Source organism: Elephantulus edwardii, unplaced genomic scaffold, assembly GCF_000299155.1.
Source record: "Elephantulus edwardii isolate Elephantulus edwardi_28Jun2011 unplaced genomic scaffold, EleEdw1.0 scaffold00219, whole genome shotgun sequence".
Taxonomy (NCBI): domain Eukaryota; kingdom Metazoa; phylum Chordata; class Mammalia; order Macroscelidea; family Macroscelididae; genus Elephantulus; species Elephantulus edwardii.
The window spans coordinates 4705361-4719105 of record NW_006399969.1 but is presented as its reverse complement, the minus strand read 5'-3'; the positions used below and the strand labels follow the sequence as shown (position 1 = coordinate 4719105).

At 41.2% G+C, this 13745-nt stretch overlaps 1 gene segment (V, D, J or C); it reads right to left on the bottom strand.

The window, feature by feature from the left end:
- Positions 1–4542: 4542 nt before the first annotated feature.
- On the bottom strand, positions 4543–4952 carry LOC102846867. The segment is given in 2 exon segments: positions 4543–4858; positions 4910–4952. Coding segments are annotated over 2 exon segments (359 nt in total).
- Positions 4953–13745: the final 8793 nt, after the last annotated feature.

The window sequence follows — 13745 nt, the reverse complement described above, 5'->3', positions numbered from 1 at the left end:
AACAAAAAACAATTAGAGCCAGTAGATCAACTTAGTAGAGTTGTGGGATATAAGATCAATATAAAAAAAAAAAATCAGTGGGATTCCTCTACAGCAAATAAGAGAACTCAGAGAAGGAAAGCAAGAAAGAAATACCATTTATAATAGCCAACCACAAATTGAGATACTTGAGAGTGAACCTAACTAGAGACATGAAAGATCTATTCAGAGAAGACTACTGAACATTTCTGTGAGACACAATAAAAGATATGAAAAAGTGGAAAAATTTGTGCCCTCTTCGTGCATGAGAAAACTCCCTGTTGAGAAAATTACAATCTTACCACCATCAATCTACATATTCAATGCAATTCCAATAGAGATACCAACTTTATTTTTCAAGGATATTGAAAGGAAATTGTCAAGTTTATTTGGAGAGGAAAGAGACCTCAGATAAGCAAAGCACTTCTGAAAAACAAAAATGAAGTGGAAAGTATAGCATTCCCAGACCTCAAAACTACTGCACAGTGTTAGTAACCAAAACAGTACAATACTAGTGCAATGTCAGGCACAGATATTAAGGAAACAGAATTGAGAATCTAGAAATGGACCCATGTATTTATAGTCAACTGTTATTCGGCAAGGAAATAAAACCTATCAAATGCAGAAATGACAACTTCTTCAACAAATGGTTCTGGCATAACTCAGAAAGCTGAAAGAAAATCCACATTTCACACCATACATAAACGTCAACTCAAGGTGGATCCGAGACGTCAGAGTAAAGCCCCAACCACAAAGCCAAAACCATAAAGTTCGTAAGAGACAAGGTAGGATCAAGCTTTGAAGGACTAGTCTCTGATATTAAAAGAGTGTCAAATTCAGCCAGAAATGCACAATCTGGAGAGAGTAAAATTGATGAATGTGACCTTCTAAAGATAAATCCCTGTGTGCATCACAAACTGTTTCCAACAGAGTGAAAAGAAAACCTGCTGACGGGGAAAAACATTTGGAAATAATCTTTTAGATGTCAAAGCAAAGGAAAGAAATCAAGAAATTAAGGAGCTGAATAGAAGATTTCAAAGGGAAGCTTGGAAAGAAAAAAGCATAGTATTATATTGAAATGTGCAAAGAATTGGAGTCAGAAAATCTAAAGGGCTGAACACATTCAGCATTTCTTAAACTAAAGAAATTGAAAAATAAATTCAAGCCATGAGTTGCAATATTTATTTGTGCTTTGGGCAGAATATTAAATGATCCAAGAATCATTAAAAGAAGGTGGAAGGATTATACAGATAACTGTACCAAAAGGAATTGGCTGACACAGAAGAATTTTATGTATCTTCATACGGACAATAGCCTGTGGTGATGAAGAAGTTCAAGCTGCTCTGAAAGAATTGGAAAAAGTTGGCTCCAGGAATTGATGGATGCCAATTAGCATATTTAAACAAACAGATGTTGCCGTGGATGCGCTCACTAAGTTGTGCCAAAAAGTCTGGAGGATAACCACCTGACCAACTGACTGTTCCTATTCCAAAGAAAGGTTACCCGACAGAGTGAGGATATTATCAAACAATATCATGAATATCACATGCAAGCTAGATTCTGTGAAAAATTATCCAAAAATGACTGAAGCAGTACAACAGAGAACTGTCAGATATATAGTCTAGAAGAGGTCAAGGTGCGAAGCATATTTATTACTGCTAATGTTAAATGGATCTTGGATAAAAGCAGAGAGTACCAGAGGAATGTCTGTGTTTCACTGACAATGCAAAGGTGTTTAACTGTGTGGATCACAACAAACTGTGACTGACTCTGAGAAGAGTGTGAATCCCAGAACATTTAATTGTGCTTATGTGAAAGCTATACTTAGACCCGGAGGCAGTCTTCAGAACCGAGCAGGAACACACTACATGGTTCAAAATCAGGAAGGGTGTACACCAGGGCTCCAAACCTTTTCAATCTATATGCTGAACAGATCATTTGGGAGGCTGGGCTGTATGAGAAAGAATGTGCATCAGGATTGGAGGAAGTCTCATCAACAACCTGCATTATGCAGATGACACAACTCTGCTTGCTGGAACTGAGCAGGACCTGAAGTGCTTGCTGCAGAAGGCCAAGGACTTCAGCCTTCAATATGGATTGAAGCTCAACATCAAGAAAATAAAGATTCTCACCACTGGGCTGATTGGCAGCATTATGATCGATGGTGAAGAGATTAAGATTGTTAACAGCTTTAGTTTGCTTATCTCCATAATCATCACTCTTGGTACCAGCAACCAGAAATTCAAAAGAGGAATTGCATTGAGAAAGTTGGCTGTCAGAGACCTCTCTATAGTACTGAAAAGCAATGGCATCAGCCTGGAGACTAAGAAACACCTGATCCAAACTTTGCAGTTTCTTGCTGTGTGTCAGAGAGCTGGACAAGACTATGGGTGATAGAAAGAAAAGTGATGCCTTTAAGCTATGGTGCTGGAGAAGAAAATTGAATATATTATGGACTGCTAGGAGAAAAAACAGGTTCATCCTGGAAAAGGTGACACCTGCAAGCTCCTTCGAGGCAAGGATTCTGAGGCTTCATCTAACATGCTTTGGGAATTTGACAAGGAGGGACCAGTCCTTGGAGAGGGATACCATGCTTGTAATGGTGGAGGGACAGAGAAAGAGAGAAAGACCATCGATGAGATTCATTGATTTAGTGATTGGGATAATGAGGGTAGGTTTGTCAGAGACAGTAAAGTTGGCACAGGATAGAACAGATGTCAGGGCTATTTTACATAGGGTGGTTGTGAGTCACAAGCGATTCAACGACACACAACGACGACAACAACAATAGGACTTCTATAAGAAAAAGTGACAACACAACTACACAATAGACAAAAGACTTGAAAAGACTTTTCACAGAGGAAAACATTCACATGGCCAACAGACACATGAAGAAATGTTCAAAATCACTGGAAATAAGAGAAATGCAAATCAAAACCACAATGAGATACCATCTCACATCAGCAGCAGAGGCAAAGGTTAATAGGTTAGCAAGTAGTAAATGTTGGAGAGAATGTGCCAAGATAGGAACTCTTATACATTGTTTGTGTGACTATAAAATGGTACAACCACTCTAGAAGGAACTTTGGTGTTTCCTCAAAAAGCTAAACATAGACATTCCATATTACATAAATATTCCACTGCTTGGCATATCATCCGAGAGAACGGGAACTGAGGTACAAATTGAGATTTATACAACAATGTTCACAGCAGCGTTCACCATCGCAAGAACATGGGGACAGCCCAAATGTCCAACCACAATAGAATGGATTGAGAAATTATGGTATATTCACTACTACGAATTATGTAGGAGCAATGACTTTGGTAATTACTACCTCACAGACAGGAAGGACTGGAGAGCATTAGGGTAAGTGAAGGAACTCAGTCCCATAAGAGCAGATACTGTGTAAGACCATTATTGTAGAACTTGTATAAGGATCCAAGGGTGGAAGGTAAGAGCAGAGGTGTGAGGATGGGCTGGGGCGGGGAGGGGGGGGCGAGGTGTGTCTATTGTGTTAATCATGAGATTACAGGATTTGCATGGAGAAAGAGGTGAGAAAAGGAGATAGGAAAGATCTGTTGTAAAAACAATATATATGAACATTGTAAGTTAAGCAGTATAAAATAAAAATGTTATTGAAAAAACCCCAAATCCTCATCACTGAAGGAAAGAAATCATTCTATGAACTGTCATGTTCTCCACGTACAGCACATAAATCCTGAGAAAAGCCTCTCACATGTGGTTGAGACAAGCATGATGTCATAAGAAGTTTCTCCCCAAAGTGATTCGGCCCTTCACTTGTGTTCCACCTCATTGTGGAGATAGGAGGCATCCCTTGCGTACACCTTTCCTGGTTTTTGAACCCTGCAGTGTTTCCTTACTTTGTTTTGGTGACTGCCTCCTGGTCCACGTATAGGTTTTGCATAAAGCACAATTAAGTAAGTGTTCTGGGATTCCCATTCTTCTCAGAGTTAACCACAGTTTATTTTACATTATATTTTGTCCATGTTCTAAGGAGGATTCAGTCCTTGGAAAAGGACTTCATGCTGGGAAAAGTGGAGGGTCAGCATGAGACAGGAAGAGCCTCAACAAGATGGATTGATATGGTAACTGCAGCAACAGGCCCAAGGGTGGCAGATGATGAGGGCGGTATAGGACAGAGCAGGGTTCATATCCATCATTTACAGGGTCTCTATGAGTCATAGCCAACTTAACAGTGCCTAAAAAACAACCAGATAATGGTGGGATAAAGACAAAATATCTTCAAACTTCAAATGAATGTGTCTAGCTACTATTCAGGATCTTTAGGAAACAGGGGCTCTGGGGTACGTGGTTCAAATTCAACAGCTGCTTCTTCTGTGCTATTTGCTACCTCTGAAAACCCACTGGAGGCTCAGCTATGAGTCAGTTCCAGTGTGATAGCACTCAAACATTAGCAGTGACACAACACCAGCCTCTGCGAGATTTGAACGAGTGGGGGCAGAGGCTACCAAGTACATTTCTGTCTCACTTCTTCCCCTGCATCATTCACTGTGGAAATGGTTGCTGAACCACAAAGCACGGTAATACTTAGCCTCATCCTCAACCTGCACTGCAGTGATGGAGAGAGCTGCCTTGCTTCCAAGAAGGGAGCCAGAGAACCGGGAAGGGACTCCTGGGACCCGATTGCTGGTATCACTTATTAGACCCCTTAGGACCTGCTAGGCTTCTGTTGGATCCAGCTAGCATAGTTACTGGTGGTGAGGGCCCCAGTACTGGAGCCACAGGTCAGTGTGATTGTCCCTGCTAGAGATGTGGACAGTGAAGGTTACTTTGTCACCAAAGCCTGAGAAGTGACTCCTGGAAAGAGGTGAGAGATCCACATCAAGCCCACAAGACCCTCCATCTGACCTGTGCAGCAAATCAGATTTATCAGGAGTGAAATCCAGGACATGGTTCAGGAACACTTCAGGGCTATACTTTACAGGATTACAAGCCTTGGTCCACGTCCCCAGCTCTCTCCATTATAAGCCTTCCCACCTGCATGGGGAGGGAGTTTCCAAGCAAATTCAGTCCCATCTGACTGAGGTAGACAGTGTGGTCCTGTCACAGTGTGTTGTTTCCCATTAGTGACCATGAGCAAATGTGTTTAATGGTGTTTTTAAATAACTGAGCCCGTTCTCCCGGTGTCACATCTCTTTCTAATGACTATAGCAAGAACGACACAGCTGGAAGGTCTACTGAAAGCCTTCCTTCTTCCTCTTCACTCATTCCGGCATGTTTAGTTTGAAGTTGCTCAGTAGGTGAAATGCAGTTTCTGATATCCTTCAGACAGGAAATCTGTCTCCACGTATGGTCAGAGTAAATGAAATTTATTTTAATGATAGCAAAGATTCTACAACAACATCTCTCTTTTTTTAATTATTATTAAATTTTATTCGTTTTAATGAACATTTATAGAGATTTTGGGTTCTCATCCATTCATTGTTACACTGTTTTCTCTACCCTCCTCCCCAGTTCGTTCTTCTTCCCCCCGCCCCCGAATGTCTGTTTTAATTGTCGAATTGCCACAGTGCTTGTCAAATCCAGTTCTGATTAATCTCCTTTGTCAGTGTGTCCTTTGCCATTCCCTATCACTCCTCCCTGAGAGAGACTTCACCCTGATTCATAAGGAAAAGGGGATGGCGTATTCTCTTTGCTACTTCCTGCTTAAAAGGGATGCTGTGGGTTTCAGGGTGAAGATCTTCTCTCACTACTCTAAAGGGCCCCTTTGGCAGTAGGAAACACATAGACTATTATGGAGATTGATTTTGGAGTTTAGATGCACTGTTATTAATTGTGCTTAGCCGTACATGTTCATATCCTTGAAGATGTATCATGGAGGTGTTGCAACCTAGAAAACACAAATTTAACTAACAAGTTAAAAGTACATGAGTCAAAAATTAACAAGCAATAATATTCCAAGTAGAGGTTCTAGTAGTGGCACAAATCAAGTTACAGAGGGAAGGTGGTTCTTACAATAAAAGGCCTAGCAAAAGACTAGCACTTTGTCTGTTATAGTGTACAGGTTAGGAACCACAAGATGTAGAGGCTCAGCTATGTCGTTTTTGCTTCTTAAGTCCTGGAGCAAATTCCATCTACCACTGGGCTGTTTTACAACTCGGAAGTTCACATGCAAGGTAGAGGTGAAGTAAGGAACTGCTTATGAGGTTTTCCGTTCATTCCAACAACTAAGAGATAGTGACAAGAGTTGGGACCTCAGAAGGCTTTTAGGACCAATTAGTAGGCTCTGTGTCCAGGAGAAAATGAATATACTTACCAGTAATGTTAATGCTCATCCATGGCTCTTCTGGGAGGATCTAAATCGTTTAAAGCTGGATTTTTGTCCTGCTTACTCATTGGCCTTTGTGTTGTGAACACCACTGTATCCATTAATACAATAGTAATCAGCGTTTGTGTCAGAGTCATCCCAGGGATGAGCACAAGCCCTGCATTGCCAGAAGCATTGTTGGATCCAGGAAAGTATTTTGAAACCCCAGATCTCAAATTTGTACTTGGATAGTAGTATAGATAGACAGAGAAAGATTGAGGTTGTTAACGTGTCTTCAGCAGTCAGGAAATCAAAATTTTTTTGAGAAATCAAGACTTTTTTGAGAAAGTCTGCTATCATGTTGTTCTTTGGAGGCAAGGAGTTTGAAACTCTGTCTCCCATACTTTGGGCATGTTGCCAGGAGGGACCAGTCTTTGGAGAAGGACATCATGTTAGAAGTGGTAGACAATTCGCCCAGGAAATTAAGACCTTTGACGAGATGGTTTGAGACAGTGACTGTACCAATGGTCAAAGAGAGTGTTGTTGGCTCAGGATAGGGCAAGGCTCAGAGCTATTTTTACAGGGTTTCTATGAGTCAGAGTCAACTTGACATCATGTAACAACAACAAAATTTCAGAAGATCCTGGGGAGGGCTTCCTGGATTCTGCTGGTACCACTGAATTTTAAGACTCGAGGCTTAAACTAGTTTTGGAGTTCTTCAGTTTAAGAAATACCCAGCAAGTTTGTTCCTTTTGACTTTCTGACTTAAGCTCATTGCACATTTCATTATAATACTTTGCTTTGTCTTCCTGAGTTGTCCTTAGAAATGATCTATTTTGCTTCTTAGTGTCTTGAAATATCCTTTGCTTTGGCTTCTCAGAACTTTAGTGCAATATTCAGAGTCTCATCTGACATCCATCTTGGTCTTTTCTTCCTCCTCTTTCTTTGTATTTTCTCTTTTGTATTTTCATGGATGATATTCTTGACATCCTCCCACAGTACATATGAGAGTGTTCAAGGCCTCAAATCCATGTTCCTGCGATGGGATATAAATTGAGGTTGAATATATTCAAAATCAGATTTTGCATCTTGTGGATTTAGTTTTATTTTCTTTCATTACAGTTTGAACTTGCATATGAGTAGTTGATGGTCTGTTCCACAGTCAGCATTTGGCCTAGTCTTCACAGCTGATATTGAGCTTCTCCATAGATTTTTTTCCCCACATATGTAGTCAATCTGATTCCTGTGTAGACCATCATGGGAAGACCATGTATATGGTCATAATTTGTGTTTCTTATAAAAGGTTTTTGCAATGAATGTATCGATTGTAAAAATTCTATCCAGCCTCATTGCTGTTACCAAGTCCATGCTTCCTGACTATTGATCTTTCCCCCCAAGTTCCCAATATTTGCATCCTTGATTGCATGTCCAGTCAATTTCTGATTGCAACCATATAGAAGTCATCTATTTCCTCTTCTTTGGTGATGGCTGTGGTACTTCTGTTTTAATAACAGTAGTATTAACAAGTCTTCCTTGTATGTGTATGGATATTATTCTGTTTCTCACAACATTGTATTTCAAGATGGATCTAGAAATGGTCTTTTTAATTATGAAAGCGACCCCATATCTCTTCATCTTTTTATTTCCAGTGTAGTAGATAATATGATTGTCTCAAAATGTTCCATGTCAGATCAATTCATTTAGCCAATGCCTCGTGTGTCTAGTTTTATGCATTCCACTTCTTCCTTAATAATCTCCAATTTTACTACATTCTTACTTTTCATATTTCATTTTCTAGTCAGTAGTGTCTCTTTGGTACTGTTTATCCTTCTTTGTGATTCCCAGTGTGTAGGCTCTGCTTTTGGTGCCATACCTACTAGCTTAATCTATGTGTGCTCTACTGTACATAGAGTTTTCAAAAGCCTGTTATTACAAAAATGGTTTCACAATTTTTCTCCATTTTTGTTGTTGTTATGTGTAATTGAGTCAACTCTGACTCATAGCAATTGTATGTACAACAGCTGTGAACCTTGCTCTATCTTGAGCCAATTTCATTGTTTCTGAGAGTCCCGTTCCCATTACTCCAGTCACTGAGTTAATCATCTCATTCAAGGTCTTCATCCCTTGCAATGACCCTCCACCATCAAGCATGATATTCCTTTCCAAAGAATGGTCCCTCCTTGCAGCATACCCAAATATTTCCCCTTAGTTTATCTTAATTTGGATATTTGAATTTACAACAATATTTGCCAAACAAGCATTTTTACCCAAGAGAGCAGATGAGAGCCCTTTCTCTTTATGTAGGTAAGAAATAAGATTGTGTTGGTCCTGCTGCCCCTTCAGTGAGCCTTAACCCTAACCCTACCAGCATTCAGGTCAGTTCCCTCTCCTTGCCCCTCCAGCACCTCCCATGCCCTGGCCCGAGCCAATTCTGGTTTGATGGCTCAGGTTTCAGCTCACATCTGTCCACCCATTCCTCTCCACTCCCTTCTGATGTTGGTACTCCAGCTCAGGAATAGGAGGGACCTCATCCTCAGGGCCCAGTAACAGGCAAGACCTCCTCCTCAAGGATGGTGCAGTATCTATTTTTAAAAATGATTTAGAAAAACAAATGAAAAGTTTTATTAAGGTAAGAAAAGAAGTCATGGTTGGTGAAAAGATGCTGTGAGGAAGAGTTAAAGAGAAAAAGAAAGAAGAAAGGGGAGGACACCCCTGGAAAGTCAAGGATGGAGCCAAACATTTTTGCATGCTGCCAACACAAAGGGGGGTGGGTGGGCAATGTTTCTTAAAGAACTAATAATTCATACACTCTTCTCTATTTATTCTCTACTGTCTGTGCAAAGACTGTGTGGATCTCAAGCAACATTGACAAGAATGAAAATCTCAGAACTCTTAGCTGCCCTCACACGAAAAATATACCTAGACCAAGTCCTCCAAATAGACCAAGCGAACACTGTATAGCTTAAAATCAAACAATGGTTGCACCTGAGCTGTATCAATTTGTATGCCGAGGAAATTATTTGCAAAGCTCGACTTTATGGGAAGACTCATCCATCAACAACCTATGTTGTGCAGAGGACACAATTATGATTCCTGAGTGTGAGGAGAACCTGAAGAGCTTCCTACAGAGTATCAAGGACTATAGCCTTTAGTATGGGTTACATTTCAGGCTCAAGAAGGCAAAAATACTCACCACTGGGCCAATAAGCAACATCATAATAGATGAAGAAAAGATGGAAGTTATAATGATTTCATCTTACTTGAAACTACTTACACACAGTTGGAACTACCAGTCGGGAAATCAGGAGATATATCACATTGGGAAAGTCTGCCGTCAGGGACGTACCCAAAGTCCTAAGGAGCAATAATATCAGCTTAAAGACTAAGGTGTGCCTGATTCAAGACCCAGTCTTTTCAATAATTGGCTATGCATATGGTAGCTGAACAATGAATAAAGATGACAGAAGACTAATTGATGCTTTTGAGTTGTAGTGTTGGAGAAAAGTACTGAATGGACAGCCAAAAGAACAAACAGATATGTCTTGAAGAGAGTGCTCCTTAGACAGGCTTGACTAGCCTGCTTCCAAGTGTACTGGTCTTGAAAACATTATGGAGCCTTTTTACTGCACATATGTTTTCACTATGAGTTAGAATAGAGCTGATAGCAATGGAAAACATTATTTCACTTTTACAGAAGTAGTTGACTAGGCATTTCTTCCATGAAGTTGCTGGTAGGTTCCAACCACCTACTTCCAGGTTAGAATTCAATCACACACTATTTGTACTATCAAGGCTTTGCAATATGAAACTAGCATATCATATATTTTATATCATTCTTCTGTACATTAATTCGGCTTGTACTTGTAAAGGGACTTGTATTTGTATCGTGATGGGAAAAGTACAGGAACTGCATAAGAGAGAAAGTCCCTTAATGACAGATTGTCATAAAGACTGTATCAATGGACTCAGGTGTGGGAGAGATGAAAAAGATGATACAGGACAGGGCAGGGTTTGGATCTGTTACTTATAGAATGCCTATGAGACATAGTCAACATAATGACACCTAAGAACCACAACATGGTGAGATTAAAGATAAAATATCAGCCAAGAGTGAGCACTCCCCATTTCTTGTGGCGAGACAGGACTGACACGTCCTTGGGGTTGCAGATACCTCCATGTCCTGATTCTTGCCTCTGCAGCGGTGGGTCCTTTCCATGTACCAATCAGGACAAAAAATTTCAGTGTACAGAATATTGCACACAGGGAAGAATTTTCTTGGCTCTCTGTGACATGGGGGCATACAGGCAGCCCAGGTGTGGGTCTGATCTCCCACAACAGCAGAAGCAAAGGAACACAGCAAGCCACAGAAGAAAAGGTCAGAAGATATGGGGGCTCTGTGCCTACAGTGAGCACTCCCCATTGCTTTCAGGGAGACAGGCCTGAGGTGTCCCTGGTGTTGGAGTTACCTTCATTGGGAATCCTTGCATCAATGGCTGTAGGGCCATCCCAGGGACCAAACATGGCAAGAACTTTTAGTACACAGAATTTCCAGCTGAGGCAAGGGATTTTTGTTACTCTCTGGGAGAGAGAGAGGGAGGGCTGGCTTGAGACCCCCTATGTGTAAGTTGCTTCAATTAGCAACCCTGATCTCCTGCCAGTCCAGAGACAAAGGAAAAGATACAGCTCCAGCAGAAATGGTGCATAAGAAGCTGCTTAAGTAGAGCAGCTCTTATCACAGCACTCATCCACTTTATATAGGAGGTCTATAGAGTTGATGTCAGGGGATTATTTCAAGATGAGATTCATACAGGTCTGCTGAACAGAACAGAAGAGAACCTCAAGGATTTTAAGAAAGGCAGATTTCCCTGAAAGGACTTATAGTGGAGTGAATACCTCAACACATTTTAACTTAGCAAATAACTAGCAACAGTAGAAAGGCAAGAACCAACAACAACTTTCACAGACATACAAGCTGGGTTTGGATGAGATTGTGGCACAAGAGACATTATCACCAATGTCAGATGGATCTTGACAGAAAGCAAAGAGTACCAGAAGAATGTCTATCTGTGTCTCATTGACTATGCAAAAACACTTGACTGTGTAGATCACAACAAATTGTAGCTAACCTTCAGGAAAATGGGAATACCAGAACACTTAATTGTGCATATGAAAAATCTATACTTGGGCCAGGAAAGCTGTCCTCAGAACACAGCAGGGACACGTGGCATGGTTCAAAATCAGGAAAGAACTGTTTCAGTAGTATGTCCTGTCTTTCTACCTCTTCAAAAGTCTATATGCAGAATGGATCATTCAGGAAGGAGGGCTTTACAAGGATGAAGTGACATCATGCTATCCATTAGGCCCCAGTGAGCAAACCCTCATCAACTGAGCTCTTCCTTCCATAGGTGCATGTATGAGATTGTCAGTGGAATCCATGACAGGTATTCCTTATTTCAAGAATCTAAGGGAACAGCTATAAAGTGCAGGACAAATCAAAACACCATGTTTTGGAAAGAGACAGATAATTCTATTAACGCTCTTGTTATCCATGTGTTGTAGTCTTGAGAACAGCCTCTGAAGAGGTTGAGACAAGAATGATGTTACAGGAAATTTTCTGCACAGTGATTTGGGCACGTCAGTGTGTGGTGCAGAGTCCTCAAATCTCAAATGACTCTCTGGTGAAATGGAAAGGACAAAGCTCCTTCTATATGGATGGAAACACATTAATGTGGACAGTGTCTAATAATATGTTCTACATGACTTTAAAACGCAAAAGGCTAACAAAATGATGTTCTTAGCAGTAAAATTGATTCTATCAGTGACTCCAATCTCATTCAAGTGGTCTGGGATTGAAGCACTAGATGATGGTACCTAAAATCATAGGTGATTCACTTGGCCAAGATGGATTCAACCAAAAGACCTTTTATAATTAGCATGGCCTCAGCCTTGTTCACATATAGGTCTTCTTCTTAGAGCTAAGTGGCCTCAGCTCTAATGTTAGCTGTAGAGTGGAATGACAGCATAGAGCACAGAGAGAAGGTGCTTTCCACAATGTAGCAATCTCCAGAACTTATCCAGGATCACAGATCCACCTACCACCTCCTGGGCTCTCTGCTCTTTACTCTTCCTCTACCCACATGTGGTTCAGGATAGACAGGACCTGTGGTTCCTGGTGTCCTATCAGTGGAGTCAGAGAGAGGAAGAGAGGAGAAATGGAGAAGTCTTAATCTACATCTCCAGATAGACTCACCAAACTGTACCCCTTGATCTCCACAGCAGACACTATAGTGGTCATAATAAATGAATATATCCAGGGAGCTGAGGAGCTATTCATTGGTTCTGGGATCTTCAAGCTCTTTCTTTATCCATACTGTACATTAAGAACCTGGAGTCTAATGAGGCATGTAGTAAGGGTTCTCTTCCCTTCTACCTATGTCAAATATTAAGCCTACTATGTCAGGCCTCCAAAACTACATCAGGGCCCGTCAGGCCCAGAAAGCTACATCAGGTCTTCCCTGATGGGAGTGACCATGGAAAGGGATGCTCACCCAATACCTGACAGGAGTGAGCACTAAGGGTACTCACCCTAAAACTTGATGGGAGTGAGCAGAGAGGGTACTCATCTGATTCTACATCAGGTACCTCCTTGTTCTGGGTGCCATATATCCATGTCTGTTCTCTGGCAATCTACAGTGACACCCTGATGTGAGTAAGCCCGACAAAGATACACCACTCTGGGAGAAGATCAGAGAGTCAATCCAGCTCAGTTTAATAGGAATAAGCAGTGCATTTATATACACAGGATGGCAGGATAGGGTGGCCTTACAGAGGTGCACATGTAGATTGGTTAGGAGAACCTCAGCCTTATGCGGGCCACTCCCAGCTCAACAGATGCAGCAGCCAACTTTCCAGGAGGCAAGTTTTCTCAAGCCGGTACAGCCAAACACAGGGGACCTTCCTCTACCCCTTATTAAAGGCCATCGAGAGGCTTGCACTTATCTGGAACTTAGGTGATCTGTCCTGGCCAGAGATCCTCCCTTCCTCCCCAACATTCCACAACATAGCAGGATTATGAGTATGCCTGGACTCGGATGCTGTCTTTAGTAGACGCTGGGGAAGCAGTGGCTGGAAGATGCTCCTGAACCAGCCATGCCACACAAGCCTTGTTGTCTTGCAGCAGAGCGAATGTAAGGTTCTCCAAGAGCGGTCTCGTGAGAAGAGTGGATCTCATGAGAAGAGTGGGTCTCTACTCTTATATAGCATTTTACAAAATTGTTATCCCTTAGTACTGTATAGTATTCCATTTTGTGAATGTACTACAATTTCCCAATCTATTTGTTGATAGACAGTTGATCTGTTTCCATATTCTTGCTATTGTTAATAACGCTGCTATGAACAAAGATTTACAATCTCTGTGTCTCAGTTCAATATTTCCCC